Source organism: Microtus oregoni, unplaced genomic scaffold (genome assembly GCF_018167655.1).
Source record: "Microtus oregoni isolate MIOR12 unplaced genomic scaffold, Mior012 000022F_ref0000154, whole genome shotgun sequence".
In the NCBI taxonomy this organism is placed as follows: domain Eukaryota; kingdom Metazoa; phylum Chordata; class Mammalia; order Rodentia; family Cricetidae; genus Microtus; species Microtus oregoni.
In genome coordinates, this window is record NW_024543081.1 from 17,998,300 (window position 1) to 18,017,631 (window position 19,332).

General features: G+C 50.9%; 1 protein-coding gene across 1 annotated transcript; it reads left to right on the forward strand.

The window, feature by feature from the left end:
• Positions 1-10,780: 10,780 nt before the first annotated feature.
• LOC121461480 (lymphocyte antigen 6E-like) lies at positions 10,781-17,443 on the forward strand. Its single transcript, XM_041672566.1, has 3 exons — positions 10,781-10,832; positions 14,063-14,161; positions 17,232-17,443. Exons 1-3 carry the CDS (start codon positions 10,781-10,783, stop codon positions 17,441-17,443), a joined length of 363 nt encoding a protein of 120 aa, XP_041528500.1.
• Positions 17,444-19,332: the final 1,889 nt, after the last annotated feature.

The following is a 19,332-nucleotide window of genomic DNA, read 5'->3' on the forward strand; positions in this document are numbered from 1 at the left end:
TTCTAAGAAACCCCTCTTACGGTTCAATTAAAGACACCACAACAAGCAAAGGGAGCTGGAAATGTGAGGGCTAAGAAATCTACTCACAACACGTTCTTTCTATCCATGTTTCTTATTCTTCTTTTTTCTTAATCTCTTGTTACAAACGTTCCCACCATTATATATTCTTACAACTAGCAATTCCTCAGCCCTAGCAGGTTCCATGACCAAATTCCTTTCCCATAAAAATCAAATAAGAGTTTACACACACACACACACACACACACACACACACACACACACACGCAGGGGGAGAGAGAGAGATCTGTCATTGTCAGCTCGAAGGTGGGTGAGGCTATTGCATGTCCGATGAACTCCTTAATAGAAAAAGTTAGCAAAGGAATTAAACCATCAGGGAATTCTAGAGGGGATCGTTAGTGCACTACACTGCATTTTTAGATGGTAGCTACAAGAGTTAAAGGGTTTACTTTCCATAAAATTAGGAATAGGGCATAGATTGTTTTTTAAATTGGCGCACCACTTTTTTTCTCCCAGCATGCACAGAGGATAGTGGGTAAGGACACAGCTGACATAAACAGTCAGGGGGAAGCTAATGGCTCCTGATCTGCTTTGCACACTCACCAGATGCTACAATTTCTAAGTGCCTAGGTCTGGAGTTTACACTTACAGCTCTAAGCGGTAGAAACAAAGAGGAGGTCCTGGCCTCTGAATTATCACTTCTGGGATTTGCTGTTACCATCCGTTCTGATTGCGGGCAAAGTGGGTCTGTGGCTCCAGCAGGAAGTGAGTTGTTCTCTGAATTGCAGTTAATTATCTCTGCTGCTGTCCTTGAGAGTAAAACACAGCAGTAAATTTTCTGATCTAAAATCATCAGTAAACTGAGGTCCAAGTGAGCATAAGGAGTTAGGAATCTGTTAGTGAAGTTTAGTTTTGGGCCATTATATTCCTTACCTATAAGTGAGGTAAAACCAGGGCAGGAGCTTGAACAACAGGTAATTCTATGTCCTTGGATATCTGTGAATACCTTAAGTGGAATGCTCTTGCCTGAACCCTACACACTGACCAAATGCCTGCGATAGAGATAGTTGTAGGAGGGCAGATCTCTGCATCTACCTAGGAGAGAGAAACAAAGGCCTAGCAATGAGAAAGTGTCCTCACACGTAGCTGGGGGATATTATTAGTCAGCCCCAAAAGAACAGGAGACAATTCTGAACTGTGGGAATTAATTCCCAAACATTAACAGAAGGGGAGTTAATTACAGTGAAAATCTACAGCCAAAGACAGGCACTTTATTCCCAAAGCAATAACACCAAATTTTACTTGATTTATGGTATAACATTTTCCAGGGGCCCTGGCTCTGATATATCACTCTTCAAAAGATGGCTGAGAATTACTGTATAATGTTGCAGCTTGTAGCCAACCCCACCTGCTTTCACGGAGGTGATAGTCTCTGCTCATTTTCAAATTTTATTACAATTCTATTTTATGTATATGTGTGCATGCATGTGGCCCTATTTGGGTGTGGGCTCTCTTCACGTCTGAAATGCTCAGGAACTGTGCATGTGTATGTACACCAGCACAGCTATAGAGTGTGGCAGAGAAGCAGTGAGATAGATTGAGAGATTTGCCTGAAAGAATTGCCTCTGAAGGTGGTGGTGGTGCACACCTTGAATCCCACTACTTAGGAGACAGAGGCAGGTGGATCTCTGTGAGTAAGAGGCCAGCCTGGTCTACAAAGCGAGTTCCAGGACAGACAGAGCTACACAAAAACACCTTGTCTCGAAATCAAAGAAAAAAGAAGGAAGAAAGGAAGAAGGAAAGAAAGAAAGAAAGAAAGAAAGAAAGAAAGAAAGCAGTATTGGCTCTGATAGGTCTGGCTCATTCTAAGTTTGTAGGCCAGGGCATCAGGCTTGGATATAGGTCTGGTCTCACAAGGCAGTTGTGAGTCCAAACTCTTTGACCCACAAGCAAGAAGCACAGAGTGTCTAGGTCGCAGTGTGCAGAGGAAAATTCCATTTCAAGGTCCCTCAGTCTTTGCTCACAAGGCCTTCCCCAGACTGCTACCCACCTTCGAGAAGTCTACCGAGGTAAACATTTGCAAGTTACCCCTGCAAGGGTATTTCAACCAAGGTGCCTCACATACTTAGCACTGCACCTGCGCGGACATGCACAAGCACTTTTGCCTTTCATACGGAGTGTCAGTGGTCCTCTAAGTTGGGGTTTTTCATTTTGAGTGGTGCCATCCATGTCTTAACACAGATGAGGGCTCTACGCCTGTTTTGTGTGACTATAATCTATGTTTGATGGGGTATAAACTACAAATCAATATAATAAATAATATAATCAAATATAAAAATAATATAATAAATCAACTCATACATTTAATATGTAAAATTCATCTGTTTTGTATATTGTGTACATGGATTTGTTCATCATCAACACAGTCAATTTTCAAATGCCTTTTCCTCAAAATAAACTTCAGGGCCATTCACGACCCCTGTCTTCTACCATCCAAGCTGTTTTAGCCAGTAATCAGCCTGTACTAACGTACTTCCTGTCTGTATGGATGTTTGTGTTCTGGACATTACCTAAGATTGGACTTGCATGAAGCTTAGTCTTTGGTAACTTAACAAATGTGTGTGTGTGTGTGTGTGTGTGTGTGTGTGTGTGTGTGTAGAGTCTCTGTATGTATACATTTTAATAGAGCTATATAACTTTTGTGTTTTATATATGTATGTACATGTAATTTCTTTGAAGTGGTATAAGGTTTTCAAGGTTCACCTCTTCAAGGTGCAGCCATTGATATCTGCTTTCATGTAAACTCACTTCCACAGGTGATAAATACTGGCACCTGAAGTCTGTTAGTGAGGGACCACAGACTGTGTCTCTGTAGGCTTCCTGTCATCCCTGTGAGAGGGGAAGAACTCCTCTGGGCATGAACTTGTGGCCTCAGCAGCAGCAAACTCTAGCTTCACATTTTTATGTTACCAGTCTGGATTTTACAGGAAAAAAATAAAGCTGTGTCCACACAAAAAGAAGGGACTCCTCACAGGCCCCAGAATATGCATTGTAATAACTCATAATCATGACATTTTTCAAACATTGCTATTATTCATACACACACACATAAATTGTGGCTCACGTCTTAAAGGGAATAAGAGATAGTTTATTCGGGGGCCATGTTAAGTGAACACGGTCTGGAAACACAGATTTAGATTACCACAAATGCCATGTTTCAGTGTGGAAACATTTTCATGAACATTTTTAAAGATAGTCATAAATGAAGGCAAGGTTAAAATACATTGGTGGATGCAGTGGAGAGGCAGCACACTGTGGACCAGGATGTCATCTGATGACATTTTGGACCCTTGGGTTGGTGGAAGCTAGTGGCCGGCTAAGCTAATAGATCCCAGGTCTCCTGTCTGTTCATCAGAGCATGTTCGCTCTCACACCGACAGACAAGGATGGTCCATCCTGGAGCATGAAACAGCCGGAGGTGAGGCAGGCAGCCTCCGGAGCTGCAGCATCCCAGCCGCACCACATCGCTGCAACTTTCTCTAAATTTATTTGAATATTCTTATTTGTTCTGTTTTGTTTATGTGTGTGGGTGCTTTGCACATTTGTGTGTTATACACCATGTGTGCACAGTGACAGTGGAGGTCAGAAGGTTGTCATGTCATTTGGAACTGAAGTTACAGGTCGTTGTTAGCCACCATGTGGTGTTGGGTATTGAACCTGGACCCTGATGGACCCTTCTGATTAAATTTGATATGTTCACAGTTGAATGAGCTGTTAGGAGGTCACTGAGGGTATGCTTTCGAGGGGTCCCCACACCCTTTTCTCATATGTCCCCCTATTTTCCTTGTCTCCAAGAGGTGGGTGGTCTTCATCCACCATACCTTTCTGCCATGATTTTACCTTGCCACAGGCCTATCCCCTGTGCTGCTCTCTGGCCAAGTGACCAATAACTGAAACGGTAAGCCAAAACAACCCTTTGCTCTCTTGAGTGGTTCGTTTCGGAGGTTTTGCCACAGTGATGGAAAGTCAGTGAACACAGCCCTTGGCGGAACCAAAGGGGCAGTAACTGGGACGTTTGTCCACTTCACTCCAGAAGCTTGAAGGAGTCGTAGTTGCCCAGTTAGGGTTCTGGTGGCCAAGCTCTTCAGCCCTTCCTTTGGGCTTGTTTCAGGCAACATCTCTACAAGCCGTGCTTCTGCTCGGCCAGCAGGGGGTGCTAGAGGGAGCCTGTACTCTGGTGGCACCACCTGCCCCTCAGTCTTGCCCTAAGCAGGAAAACCTGGCGCCCTGTCCAGAAGGTGCCAACATTTTTATCTGGCAGTGGGGAAAGAACCATGATGGATACCATGACCTGAGAAAGGAACTCAGGCAAATGTCCCCTAAGACACAACCTCACTCACCAAATTCACTACCCTGAAGGAACAGCCTGTGTATCAGGCAACTGTCAGGTCACCCCCGAAAGTACTGGGAACTGGGAGGGCAGGCAGAATGCCCTTGTTTACATAGCTGTCTCCTGCAAAAAAATACCAGCTACTTCCCAGTCAGGAGCAAGACTGGTACAGCCAGTTGCCCCAGGCACCCGAAACGAATTAGCTGTGTTCTTGCCTCCCCGCCCCTGGCTCCCCACCAGGAGCCAGTGATACTGAGGAAGTGGGCAGCCAAACATGTCTGTGCAGGCAGGAGCCAGTGCAGCAACTGTAGCATTGAGTAAACCTGGAACCAAGGCAGGATCCCCCAAGATGGGCCGGGGGAACCTGGCGTGCACCCTTACAGAAAGACAGAAGGCAACCAAGATACGATGAATGAGAGGAAGGGATGGAACAGGGTTGCCCAGGATACCCTTGACTGCCTAACTTTCAACCAAACTCATAATCTAAATCACGGCTGCTTTTTTTAGCCTTTTGTGGGGTACTTTATACACTTTTGTTTCTCCCGAGCTCTGTTCTGAGATCTGAGATGACATCTCTTAATCTCCGTGACCTAGGCCAGGGCTCTGTGGGACAAGGAGCAGGGCCAGTATGTGACCAGGAAAAGAACTCAGCGTCTGACCAAGGTCAGAGCTCAGTTGTAACCAGGTTAGCAGTTTAGGGTGTGACCAAGGTCAGGGCCAGTGCGCCCAAGTCCCAGGTTCAAGCATCCCTGGAAGTCAGGATATTCATTATGGATTTATGAGTGGTGACCTGAATTGTGGCCTTTGCTTCATTATCTCCGCATCTTATCTGCTAAAACAAACAATTTCTTTGCCTTCTTCAGCTTGCTGGAGAGATCCTGTCACTGCCTGCAAAACAAAACCACTCCCCAGGCGTCTTCTGGCGGCCAGGGCCGCAGCTGCTCCCATTCTGACCTGTTTGACTACAGGGAAGGGTGGCGGTTGCCCCATAGCTCACTTGAGGACACAGCACACCTTGAGTCCCTGGCCTTCCATATGCATTGTGATATTTTAATGTCAACTTTCCCTTTGGTAATGGTTGTCGATTCACAAAGACAGTGTAACTACATGGTTCCCACGTTCTCCCACCCTCAGCTTTCCCTTCCCCCATGTCTTAGGTTCTTCATCAAGGTTAATGGATTAGTACTGGCCTATGTTTTTATGCAGTTTTCTTTGGTTTTTGCTAAATGTCCCTTTCCTGCTCCAGAATACTACTGAGGGCCCCTAACAGTCATCAGGACAGAGTTGTCCGGAAATGTTGCTTGGCTTCCTAGGATATGGTCCACTGCCAGAACTGACAAACAGTGGAATGTCCCTCAGTGTGGAGGGATGGTTGGGCTGAGGAGATAGGAAGGAGCAGAAGAAATGTGTTTGTTCTGATGGCTCCTTATTTGCAAGGCTTTTCACAGTGGGGTTGACCTAGGTCCCCAGGTACCAGGAGCCCCCAGTGCTGTCCTTCACAGTGGGGTTGATCTAGGTCCCCAGATACCAGCAGCCCCCAGTGCTGTCCTTCACAGTGGGGTTGATCTAGGTCCCCAGATACCAGCAGCCCCCAGTGCTGTCCTTCACAGTGGGGTTGATCTAGGTCCCCAGGTACCAGCAGCCCCCAGTGCTGTCCTTCACAGTGGGGTTGATCTAGGTCCCCAGGTACCAGCAGCCCCCAGTGCTGTCCTTCGGTGTTTCCGCAGAGCGGAGTGTTCTTTAGTGTGCAGCCACTCAATGCAGCTGCCGCTGAGATGCCACGTGAGCTCTACTCTTTCCAGGGCCACGAAACCAGGTGACTCATGTGGGATTCTCATGTATAGATGTCTATCTCCCCCTCTGTTTGTTGTTTGTCATTTTGTACAGCACGGGGAATTGGCTCTTGGGCCTTGTACATGCTAGGCAAATGATCTGCCACTGAGCTATATCCTAGGATTAGAAACAGGAGTCTCCCGTGCTGAGAGTGTTGGAAGACGCCACCACACCAAGCTTTTTTAAATAACCATTTTCTTAACTACCAACCCCTCATGGTGCTGCATAACTTTATGTTCACCAGCCAGCCCATGGTGTGCACAGTGTGGCCCAGTCCACCGAGGGAAGATTACTCTGTTCCACAAAGGACTGGTGTGTTAACACATGTTGCAACATGGCTGAGCCAAGATTCATGTGTTGTATGTTCCAACATCCAGAAGAGGCATATTCTGAGGGATGCAAAGAAGGCCATGGGTTTGCTTCCAGGGGTTGAGGTGGGGGGCTGTTGATGGGACAGGATGTGTTTCCAGAGCAGACACAGATGTTAAGAGAAAGCTGTGGCCACCCAAGAGACTGAAGGGGTAAAACATGGGCAGGTGAATTACATCTGAAAACAGATGTCCGAATCAAAGTGCCTTGTGCGTATCACAGTCTGCCCTGTCTGACATCTAGATCAGCCATTCCTCCCAGAAATCTCACTTCTCTCATCTCAGAGCAGTATTGGGAGTCAAGAGCACCGGGAGGGCCTGCTGCCCGTTTGCCCAGGGGTCAGTCTCGCTGTTAAGCCTGCGCACCCTCTGTTTGCCATCAGTATTATGATTGATCTTAATCTTTCAGAATACAAAGAAGATTTGGGAAAAATGGTGACAGACCTAACACCCCACAGTGCGGGTACATATGAGCTCAGGTGTCTGACAGTAGGTATCTCCCGAGACCCTGTCTCTCCCCTGAGGAAAAGCCTAGAGCTCCTGAACTCCCTCTGACTGATCCCAGGATAGGCCTTGCCCTCCCATGCTGTCCTACTTTCCTGAGAACAAGGGTCCCCCTGGTGTACCTTAAGACAGGAACCTCCCCACTAAGCCCACCTCCTCAAGTCTCTATCCCTGGACCTACCTGCTAGCTGAAGGCCCCAACTCCCTCAGGCTCAGTTTATACCTCCGGGAGGAGCAAGAATTTTGTACTGACTGGTTTCCAGATCTTTGACTAGCTAGGTGAGGTCCCTCTGCTCAGGTGCCCACTTTCTCCTGCCAACTACACCTGAGAAGGGCCCCAGCAGGTCCAAAGGGTACAGAGAGGTCTGGGGGTGTGTTTGGGGCTCAGCAGGTAGCAGGCAGAAGGCCTGTGGGCACATGAGAGCCTGCATTGTGGTTCATAAAGTGTGTGCGGCCCTCACTATCGGTGCCGAGGCATCCAACTCACCTGGACCAAAAGTCTTGGGTGGGAAGTGTGTTGGGGGAGGGGTATCTGTCTGAACAACCAGTCCTCCTTCATTGTTGCTGTTCTCTTACCAAGGTAAAACAATTTTCACAGCATTTACACTGGGTGGGACATTCTAAGCAACTGGGGGATGATTTATTGTAAATCAGTGGACAGACACGGGCCATATGCAAACACCATGTTATCTTACATAAGGGCTTTAAACCTTTGAAGCTAGCACGTGGAATGAAGCTCTGTGTGGCTGTGCCAGGTCTCCAGCCTGGTTCTCATGGAGTGAGTTCAGACACTGTGAGCCGGCTACTCTACCAAGCCCTCAGCACAGGTAGGAAAAGCAATGTGGAAGAGTAGAAGGAAGCCAGGGTCCCCAGAGGATACAAAAACAGACCTAGTTCCTTGATTCACAGGAAGATCTTGGGCTCTTGACAGGGACCCAGAATTCTTCTGAAGGGGGCTTAAACTCCTCGGGACTGGGTTCTTTCATCTGCCCTGTACTTCCCAGGAGTGGAAGCCCTGTCCCCTGTTGGCATCTGGGAGTGGAGGCTAATGCCAGGCTAGAAAGATAAGTGCTAATTACGGCCCAGCTAGGAGAGCCTAGGCTATAACTAGTACCCACCCAGCTGCATGGGAGTGGGATTCAGGAGGCTCATTAGCTTAACAAGAGGCCATCGCAGACAGCCGCAGCCTCTGCTACTCCAGCTCAACCCCAGCAGCTCCTACCCTATGGCTCTCCTCTTCCCACCTCACCCCATGGAGGCTACAGAACCTTTACCCTTTAAAAGCCCTTTGGGGTCAGCATTCATCAGTTCCCTCTTAGAGGACACCCTGTACCCGCAGATCTCCAAATCGGCGACCCTGATTTAAGAGCCAGCCCGTTCAATTGCCAGCATGAAGCTCTTGGAAGCCATGGGATCCTGGTCCGCTTTCTAGGTCACACTGGCTAGTTTTCTGCTTTCAAGATTCCATTCACACTCTGGAGGGCATATGCCTTGCAGCTTCTCCTGGAAGGGCCACTGACCCCTGGCTTAGCTGACATCTGACCATGATCACTTCTGTTAATGTGGGTCCCGCCACACATGTGCACATAGACACCATCCCAAGCCCCTGTACCTGCATTCTGCATTAAGGGTTCCCAGCCTGGTACTGAGAAGCTGACTCACTGTCTAGAGAAGGGGTGTCAGTTTTGCCCACTTCTGATGGCCTCTGCTGCTCAAGCTCCTTTTTCCCCCCTCTTTCACACAGAGCCCCATAGCCTCATGGGTACAGGGATGGAGAGAGGCTAAGAAGCAGGTCTGTCAAGGTTGGGAGGAGAGAGAACAGGGTTGTCCTATCAAATCACTTGAGGTATCCATGGCAACTTACATATTTCTGAAGGTAATTTGTCTCCTGCACGGAGGTGCCCATCTGAGGTCCACCCATAGGAACTGTTAAGCCTGTGGGTACAGCCTTGGGCCTACCTCTTTTTCTCTAGGGCGAGGACTGGGGTCCATGCCCTGCTGGCTAGCATCAGGTTTGGTCCATCACACCACTCCTAATTGCCTGGTTAGCAGAGCAAGGAGACCCCAAGACATGGCGGATAGCTTGATGGCATCCCAGGAGGTTGGGTCCCAGCTCCGGACCAGAGAAGGCTGAGGCTGCTATGTACAACTGGGCCCTGAAAGTTCACTCACTGTCCTTTCCACACCTGGGAAGTCCCAAGCTCAAAGGCTACGTGAGTTGATGGTGTCAGTAGGCAGAACCGTGGCTGGGGGACACCAGGGTCACAGTCAACACCACCTTTGATGTGTGGCCCATCAAGGACTTTGCGACAGTGAGCTGGTCAGAGATGAGACCCACCCCTCCACAGCCCTCACAGGGCACTTTGTAGGCTCCTGACAGAGGTCAGTTCCTTTTTGCCATTTAGAGGCTGAGGAGAGTGGAAACGAGCATGCCCTAAACCACGAAAGTTTGAAAGAATCTGAGAAACCATCCAGATAAGACTGCAAAGATGCCCATAGTACACGGTATAAGGTCAGATTCTGACTCTATCACCCTGGTGCTGGGAAGAGAGTCCCTTCCCTGCTCCCAGGAGCAGTCTCCCTTTCCTGGGTATGCAGCCTTGCCTCCTCCCTCTGCTTGACCACCACCCTTTCTCACTCACAGTCCAGTGAGGCCCCCAGGATCTTTATCCAAACTCAAGGAAGACAGAAAAGAGGCCCTTGGGCTTCTAGACCTCTAGAAAGGGTTCAGGGGCTATTTGGGCCTCCTGGACACAGGTCAGGGAGGGGCTAAGAATAATGTTTTGAAAGGTGATTTGCCTGATGGGGTGTGTGTTCTGGGCACAAGGCTAGGCCTGGTTGAGGGTCTGAAGGTAGAGGCATGGCACATACTACGGGCTAAGGGAATTAGAATCCACTTGGACAGGTACATAAAGTCAGGGGCACCAAGACGTCTGGGCAAGGGGAGGCCTGGGCAGGGCAGCCACAGGATGGATGGGACAGGAGAACTAGTAGGAAATGTGCGCTCCCATCTCTCAGACTCCAGCAGGACCCCATAATATAAGTACAAGTCATTTCCTGTCTCTTCTGGGAACCTGGGCATTGCATAGCTCCCAAGGTGGAAGCCAGATTCAGGGATGGGATCTGCACCAGGCTCTCAGCACACCTAGTCTTCGCCCTGATGGGGTTCCCTGACCTAGATCAGCCTCTAAGTGGCAGAGCCTCACCCCTGACCTCCAAGTTAGAATCAACCTTTTGAGCTGGTCCTCAGGAACTGTGCACACATTGAGATTGTGAAGGGGCCGGATTCAGCCCAGGATACCCCAGTTTCTTCCATTATATTGGGTTTGGCGTCTCTCTGACTGCCTGGTGTGAGGGAGAAGGCAGAAGGGAGGGGCTAGGATACTCAGAGAAACCACATTCTTCTCAGACTACAAGGCATGGCTGCCACTGCAGACCCCCTTTTCCCTGGTGTGACTGGGGTCTCCTGGTAATTGCCGGAAGAGGACCAAAGTGGCAGGTCAAGGGGCACCTTGAAGGTGGGGTTGCGGGAGCCTGGGGGCCATGAGTCAGGCCAGTCCTGCCACCCCAAGCTCATCCTCCAGCCAAATTACCGGGTTCCCCCAGACACCCACCGGACTTATAAAGGCGCCCTCTCCCTGGTGACTGCCAGTTGCTGGTGACCAAGATGAGGACCTTCCTGGTGCTGCTGCTGCTGGCTGTTGTGTGTGCTTCTCTGGGTAAGACACCGGCTGCACCCAGTTTGAAGGGAGACAGGCGGCCTCTGGGAAGCATTCAGGAGCATGGGGTGGGGGAGCCTTCTGAGCTGGGGCACTGGACTGGTGAGGAGGCTGCAGGGAATGTGGAAGAGGCTTCTATGGTGGCTCCCTGCCCAGTCAGACTCAGAAACCTCTTACCTTTAGATATTATGTGGTACCTTTCTGGCTTTTTGTGTGTGGCGGGGAGGGGCATAAAAATTATGGAGAGAAGCCAGAGATGCATGAAGGGGAGGTACCCTGGGTACCACTTGTGAGTACTGAAACCTGGGATTTAGCGAGAATGGCCAACTATCCTCCCTCTTTCCAAGAAGAGGTGCTCAGGGATGTGGGATTCTTGGTGCTAAGAAAGGAAGGAAGGACATGGGCAAGATAGATTGCATGGCCATGGGTCAACCCCTCCAACACACTCTGCCCTGACCCTGATGACCTGGTTTAGGGGCAGAAATGAAGCCGGGGGTGGGAGGAATGTACTTCAGCCTGTGATTATCAGTGGAATAATTATCATCTCCAGGATAATTAACCCCATCAGCTTCCCCTGAGCGTGGGGAAGGGGTGGAGAGAAAAGGAAAAGGGCCTTGCACAGCAGACTAACCTACATCAGGTACCCACGTAGGAAGGTGGGAAGGCAGATGGAGGGCAGTGGGCAAGAGCTGGAGGATGGCCTGAGAACAGGAAGGTGGTCAGGGTCAGGTTGGGGGGACCGCTTAGAATACACAGAGACAAAGATGTAGAGAGACCCAAGATCAGAGACACCAATCAGGATCTACAGCCCTGGAGGCAGGAAGAGGGTGGGAGGACTGAGTCAGAAGGTGGGGACACTGACTGGCTGGGTCACTTTTGTCCTCAAGGCTCAGCTTTCCTGGGAGGTTGACCTTATAGTATTCTTGCAGGATCTTTTCCTCCTCCTCCTCCTCCTCCTCTCTCCTCCTCCTCCTCCTCTCTCCTCCTCCTCCTCCTCTCTCCTCCTTCTCCTCCTCCTCCTCCTCCTCCTCCTCCTCCTTCTATGGTCTAGTACAAATTCTTGCAGGATCTAGCATGCTGGAAACTTATTGGGGCTCTGAAGGCTTAAGGAGAACAACCTGGGAACTCTCCTCAGCACAGGGTCTCTGGGGATCACAATGAGGAAATGGAGGTACTATGAGGTCCTTATCTAGAATAACTTAGGAGAGTGTCCCCAGCCAAACAGGACTGGGGACTAGTATGCAGATGTACTGTCTGGGGTGGGAGAGGATAACCCGGAGACGTTACCAATGAGGAAGCCATTTTTTTCTTGAGGGTTCCAGAGTCCCTAACCTGAGAAACGTGTATCTCTCATCCCAGAAAGGAGTGTTGCAGACACCTCCCAACCCTCAGCACAGGGCCACCACAGCTTCAACACTGATGGTTCTTATGTGGGAGCTGCGATCATCTAACTCCCTCTAAGCAGGTGTGCGTTGCCAAGGACACCTGGTGTTCGACACCCTTACAGGGAAACCCCCTCAGGCCGCTCCACTGTAAGACACTTCTACCGAACACATCTGCTATTTCATACTCTTAAGTGAAACTCCTAAGGACACTTCTTGCAGGACAGTGCTCCCAAGGTCTGACCACAAAGACACCTCCAGTAGCCTCACCTCTGCATCAGAACCCCTAGCATGTCTTGTAGCTAAAGGGTCCTTGCAACCCTTCAAGCTGGCCTTGTCTCTGCAGTCACACACCTTTGACCAAAGCAACTGTCCCCAACCACATCTAAAAATCCACCTATGTGGGCTTGGATGTGGGGTTCTGTCCTACCACCTTACAAACCATGGCGCCTCTCAGGAGTGACCACAGAGTAATTATTGTGCCTTCTGACCCAGTTGCCCTTATAGGAGGCTTGCTGCTCACTGAGTCAGTCATAGCTAGGTAGCCTGTGTCCTCTCAAGGGTCTGACAGTTTTGTGTTTGGAAGCTGTGGCCAGTAACACTGCATCTGAGAGCCTGCCCACTCCCTAGGCCTGGAAGCCTTTTCCTGAAGCCTCTGCCTTCAGCCTCCTGGAGGTGTGGACGGACTACCAGCAGGCCTTAGGCAGAATGAGGCAGGACCAGGACGTTCCTTCCCTCCAGAGGAACAGCATCTAAGTATCTACCGATGCTTAGAGACACAAAGTCGTTAGAGCCAGCCTGCCCTGGAGGGGAAGCCAGCTGTCATTAGCCCTTGAAGCTCCCTGCAGTCATCTCCTGGGAAGGAAGGGTTAGGGGCCATGTGCATTATGGATTCTGCGATTTTATCATCTGAGAAAGCTAAGAACACTATTATTCTCATGTTATAGGTGAGGACACCATGGATCGCAGAAGAGATAGTGAGAATTAGAAATTCTAAATTTGCCCTCTTTATATTGTTTCCTACTGCTCCATCCCCTACGCCATCCATCTTTGCTTCTCCGTTCATGCACCTCTACCCATCAATCCACCTACATATCGATTTAAATCCATATTCCCATGAACCCATCTACCCATCCATCCATGCACCCTTTCACCACCAACTGCTCATCCATCTGCCCATCCACCTCTCCACCCATTTCTCTGCTCATCCACTCACACATGGAACCACTCACTCCTCTCTTTATCCAGCCATATAACCACAACCCTTCCATCCATCCATTTGCCCATCTAAGCATCCATGCTTCAACCCACTCATCCTTCTACCCATCTACCTACTCATCCAATGGTACAGCCATCTGTCCTCGCATATATCCATCCATCCACCCACCCCCTCATATACCTCTATATACATACATACACCCATCTACCTCCCCATCTGATCTCTCTCCGGTTTAGCTGCCAAGGCCCTTCACTAATATCCCCTGTCTCCTTAACAGAGTGATAAATACAGAGCAGAGAAGCAGATAAGTTTGGAGTTAGTAGTGCCAGGGAAGCTTTAGGCAGAAGACCTTTGAGTCTAGCCTGAGGGTAGCATGCCACCATACCCGACACCTGCCTGCTACTCCGGCTGTCACTCTAATCCAGACACACACAGGGACAGAGGGAGGAGTGTGTCAGAATCACTACTATGAAGTTCCTAGCTTCTCAGACCCTCCCAGAGCGGGTACTGGGGGAACTCCTGGAGGGAGGGAAGGATCTGAGAGGATGACCTTGTGTGGGCCACTAGACAGGCATCTGGGCACGTAGCCCCAGCCCCAGCCCAGACTGATGGCCTGTGCTTCCCCCCAGCCCGGGCCCTGCACTGCCATGTGTGCTGTGGGCACGAGAACTGCGAGTCTCTCGTGGAGTGCGCCTTGACGGACAAGTTCTGTGTGATCACTCGGGCCAGTGAGTACCCTGGGCCACGCAGGCCCCATCCCGCCCCACCAGCACTGCACAAGCACTTTCTGGCCCCCTTTGACCTCTTTCCGTCCTCTCCATCAGGAGCCCTTGGTATCCCCCCCCCCCCCCCACAGACCCTAGGGACACTGTCATTCTCTAGTTCACAGTTTAAACTAGGCTAAAGATGAGGTGAGAGGAGGGTTGGAGAGAGGCTGACATGTTGAAGATACTGACATCACACCCTGCTATTCCAGGCCCTCTGGTCCTTTCCTGCTCACCCAGATCCCTGTCTCTAATCCGCTGGCTATATTCTCTGCCCCTGGGTGCTCTGCCATGACTCCAGAATTCTATCCTGCTGCTGACTCTCCTTTCCCAGGCCAGGCCCTCTTTTTTACATCCCACTGTACATCTGTCTGGTTCTCCTCTGAGCAGTGGGGCTGAGCTTGGACCTAGAGCTTGTGTATTGGGCTGTGATGGTGGCTGTGATGGGGTTCAGGCTTGGTGCTGGCATAGCTGGAGACAGGGAGTCACTTATCTGAAGTGGTCCCAGAAGAATGCATGGACATATCAGACAGGCTGACAAACCTTTCAGACGCTGAGGGCCTGGGTGGACAGTGTCACCTCTAGGTCTAGAAGGGCTTGGGGGTACTCTCTTGGCTGCTGCCATTGGAATTGGGTCATGAGGCCACTGGCCCTGGTGAAGGGAAGTTGCTATGGTCACTAGGCAGCTTCTTCCAAGATCCTATGCAGGGAGGAGGAGGAGGAGAAGGAAACCAGGTGGCTTCACAGTGGCCCTGGTCTGCTCATCAGAACAGTTACCCACTAATCCCAGGTGACACAGGCACTTCTAGTACATACTTGGAACTGTCCCTATTTTGATGAAGGAAGAGGCAGTGTCCTGTCTGGCAGTAATGCACTCACCCAGCACAAACCCTGTGTGATACTCCTGTTTGTACCCTGGCTGGTTCTTGTGTTGACTGACTCAGGGGCTCTAGGAGGAAACACGTATACTCCTCCACTGCCTCCTCTGCAGAGGGGCATCCTGTCCAGAGGCAGCTGCCCTTGGTTAAACCACAGTGGTGCTGCAAGAGGCAAACAGCTAGTGGAATGCAGGTCCAGCCATTGCCTAGGGCACAAGGCAAGAAAGAACAGTGAGGATGAGATCGTTGCCCAGCAACAGGTGAGTGATGCATCAAGTACCAAAGCCAATAAATACCTAAGCAGAGGGGCCCTGCTGAAGCAAAGACGGAAAGCAGTGAGTGCCTGGGGGTACCCAGGAATCGGAGCTCCCCGAAGCTCATCCCTGCACAAGAGCTTCTCTTAGGCACTCCTGGGATCCCGCCCTGTTCTTGCCCTTGCTGGCATTAGCATGTGTCTATCTGGCCTGTCGTCTGTCCATCCATCTCCCCATGTACATGCCGAATGTAGGGACACTTGAGACATGTGGAACCATCCCTGTATTCCAAGACCTCAAAAGTCACAGTCAAGCATAGTTGAAAGGTAGCCTTCAGAAGGCAGCAGGAAGTTCCCTGGAGAAAGCAACCTGGGTTGGGGACAAGAGCTCTGGGTAGGAGAGTCCACTGTGAGTGTAAAGAGGCATCTGTTCCTGCCCCTGTCCAGTGAAGTGACGCGGGCAGGCCAAGGATCTTCCCGGCCCCAAGGTGAGGAGGTAAAGGGGTGCCTGCTGCTGGCCCTGTGCGCCAGCCCCTTGTGGCTCTTCCCCGAGCCGCTGCATTTCTGGGGAGAGAGAACAGACTGATTCCTAGTGCCAGAACCATTTCTCTCTAAGCGCTGGGCAGATGAGGGTGGCACCGTGTCCATATCTCCCACATAGTGTTCATGCACAGTCACTGAGACTGCTTCTCTCTGCTTCATCAGGGACAACAACTGATGAAGTCTAGTGTCCCTTTTACCCCAGCAGGAGGCTGTGTCTGCACAACACTTCCTGGGCTGGACAAGTAGCAGCCACTAGCAGCACCTGCCAGGGGCTGGGGTTCTCTTTTGTGCAGGAGCAGCTACAGTCAACTCTGAGCCTCCATTCCCAGGAAAAGACTATTCAGATGTGGCAGATGTGGTACCAGCTTGACCACCGACTACTGCCAACTAACGACTAACGTGTACCCATATTCTCCACACACCAGCACAGCTCTCAAATGATCCACCAATGCCTCATTGTCCTAAAGAAGGGCTGAGGCAAAGGCTAATCCCACCTTTGGTCTGTGTTGTCTAGGAGGGGAAACTGAAGCATAGAAAAAAAAAATCAAGCATCTTGAGATAATTATGCCACCTCAGTGTCTGGGCTAACTGCAGGCTAGTGGCCCCTGCCCACAGAACCTCTGAACAGAGCAAACTGAGGGAAGCTACTTACTTTTCGTAGGGCCTTGGGTTCTCAAGAGTCCTGCAGTCCCCACTATGTGTGTGTAAACACAAAGCAATCCATCCCCCTTATGGGCATGCAGACAGAGAACGAGTCTTACCCAGTGGTACTTCCTGAGACGCCCCCAACTCAGGTCAACTTCTCCTCTCCCAGGGGCCATTGCAAGCCCTGCCTCTAATTCTCCCAAGGATTGTGAAACCTAGGGGATGCTGTGCAGGCCAGGGAGCCATGGTCACTCAGCCTTGTCTAGTCTATCCCAGTCCCAAGAGGTGTGAGAGATAAGTGGGGCCCAAGCCTGTCTTCTGGTATCTGAAGTCCTGAAGGAAATGAGAAGAAAGGAGTGGAGAAAAGAGAGGAGAGGATTGTAAACCAGACATCTCTCAGGAAAGGGAAAATAGAGGGAGCTGAGGAACCCAGAGACTGAGGGAGGGAGGAGTCTTCAAATCAGTCCCTGACCTCAGATGTCACAAAATCCAGTCCATCATAAAGAAGACTCGTTCCCCACAGTCACTGAGAAAGGCCATCCATTCACAAGATTCTCTGGGACACCCCCAAGCTGCCACCTCAAACACTCAGAGTCCCAGGAATTACCTCAAAGCACGTGGCCCCAGGCTGCCTGTCCCCTGAGAACTGGCTGGGTAGTGACAGCTGTGGGGTCTGTGGCCACAATACCCATGACCATTCCTCCTGTTTCCACAGCCAACCCTGGTGGCATCCTGGTCATGAAGTCCTGCGCACCAACCTGCCCCAACAGCACCGTGTCTTCCGACGGCCGTGCCTTGTCTGTCTTCTGTTGTGAGGGCAACCAGTGCAACCGTAGCGCTGCTTCAGGCCTGACCAGCAGCCTTGGGGCCCTATGGGCCAGTGCCTCTGCCAGCCTACTGTGGGCGCTGCTTCGAGCTGCCTGGTGAGGGCCTGGCTGGCCTTTCCCTATCGTCAGGGGTCTGTTTGCAGCCTCAGCAGCGTACCACACCCACCCAGCCAGGCTGTAAATCTCTCTTCCCATTTCCCCCAAGACACACGCAGTCTTCCCTTCTGGCACATAGAGGAAGTAGCAGCACCTGCCCCCAAAGGTTCCAGCTCTCCTCCTGACTCAGGGAATCCTCCAACAGGGAACAAGGGCGCACCTTCCCAAGACCACCCCCCTCCACTTCTATGAGACCTCAGTCCTTAGCTGAGTCACGAGAGTACCCAGCAATCCTCAGTGGGTCTCCCCCAGTGCTCTCCACCCTCATTTCAGAAGCATCCAACAGACATTAGACTTGGCATATGTATTACCCTCTCCTTGACTGGCAGGACAATGGCCTTCTGAACCCCTGTGCCTCTTTTATGTGTGAAGTGATCCTGGTATGGTATCATGATTGAAAGGCTTGGGCACTGGATCCTTCCAGCTCTTTGTACTCTATGGCCACCAATATTCTCTCTGTCCACCCACCCATCCATCCATCCATCCATCCACCCACCCACCCACCCATCCATCCATCCATCCATCCATACACCCACCCACCCATCCATCCATCCACCCATCCATCCATCCATCCATCCATCCATCCATCCATCCATCCACCCACACAAACACCCATGCATCTAGTTGCACAGATCCATCAAAGTCTGCCTTCTGGGGTTTCCATTGGTTAGAAAAGTTCTTCAGCACAGGGACCCACCTAGTTCCTGTCCAGCTGAATGCAAGCTGTGTGTGGAGGGGGCAGGCGAGGCTGATCACCTTTGGCTTAGTGTCCGGCATTAGAATGGGTGGCCATGCTCTGTGAGCATGGGGAAATTGCTTCGTCTCCCTGAAGTGCCGTCTTGCCACCCCTTCCCTGAGGCTGTCCTAAGAGGAAAGTAAATATGGAAGTCACTCGGTCCAAGATGTTGGGTCTGGGGGATTCCTGGTCCTTGGTCAGCCTCAGCCTCAGAGGCAGGCAGGGGCACTTGGGAGAGGGCCAGGTGGAATTCTTATCACAGAAGCCTGGATACAGGTGTGGTGCCTCTGCTTTATACTCTGCCTCTTGTGTCTATACTGAGTCTCGACAGACAAGACAGAGGAAACAGACTTCTACCACACCCCAAATGGGGAAGACTCACAGGGGTCCCCTGAGAGGCCTTCTGAGCTGTGATATCGCAAGATGCTCACACCCTTCCCAGTAACCCCAGGATCCCACAAGTCCATACCCCTGGTTGGTGGCACGGGAAACCCTCATCCTATGGACAATCATCACAACTCTGAGACCACCCAATACCACGGCTCTCCAGGGGCTCTTCTTGAAGGGTGAAGCCAGAGCCCTTCATCTCAGGAGAGTTTTGTTCCCCGCCCCCTGCTGGTTTTCTCCCATCACTGCAATAAACTGCCCTGACAAGAGAAGCCAGAGAAAGAGTTTAATTTGGTTCGCAGCTCAAGGTCTAGTTCATCAGGGTAAGAAGGTCAGGGCAGCCACAGCGACATAGCACACTCAAGGCTTGAAAGTGGCTTGCTGGGCCTGCAGAGCAGAGAAAGTGGAGCCCCTGGAAAGGGTCAGTGGAAAGTGAGGTGAGCAGCCCAGGCGGTCTTCCTGGGCAGAGTAAGGGGGACTGGCCTTGGCACTAAGAGCACTTGGTCAGCAGGAGAGGGACTCCACCCAGCAATGCCTAGGGCCAGGGCCCATCTGATCACACTGCATCCATAATTCAGAAACAGAGCTCAGCCTCCCTTTCCTCGCCTGCTGCATCCCTAGGCCACCAGCCAGGACACATCTACCCATTCCCTGCTTGTTACCTCCCACTTACCTCCAGAGCCCCTCTGCCACCCTGTGTGTCTTTACAC

Excerpts from the sequence above, each read along its gene's own strand:
- LOC121461480 (XM_041672566.1), top strand. The coding sequence starts at position 10,781 with ATGAGGACCTTCCTGGTGCTGCTGCTGCTGGCTGTTGTGTGTGCTTCT. Across the intron at positions 10,833-14,062 it reads TGTTGTGTGTGCTTCTCTGG|CCCGGGCCCTGCACTGCCAT; the intron begins GTAAGACACCGG and ends GCTTCCCCCCAG. Across the intron at positions 14,162-17,231 it reads CTGTGTGATCACTCGGGCCA|CCAACCCTGGTGGCATCCTG; the intron begins GTGAGTACCCTG and ends CTGTTTCCACAG.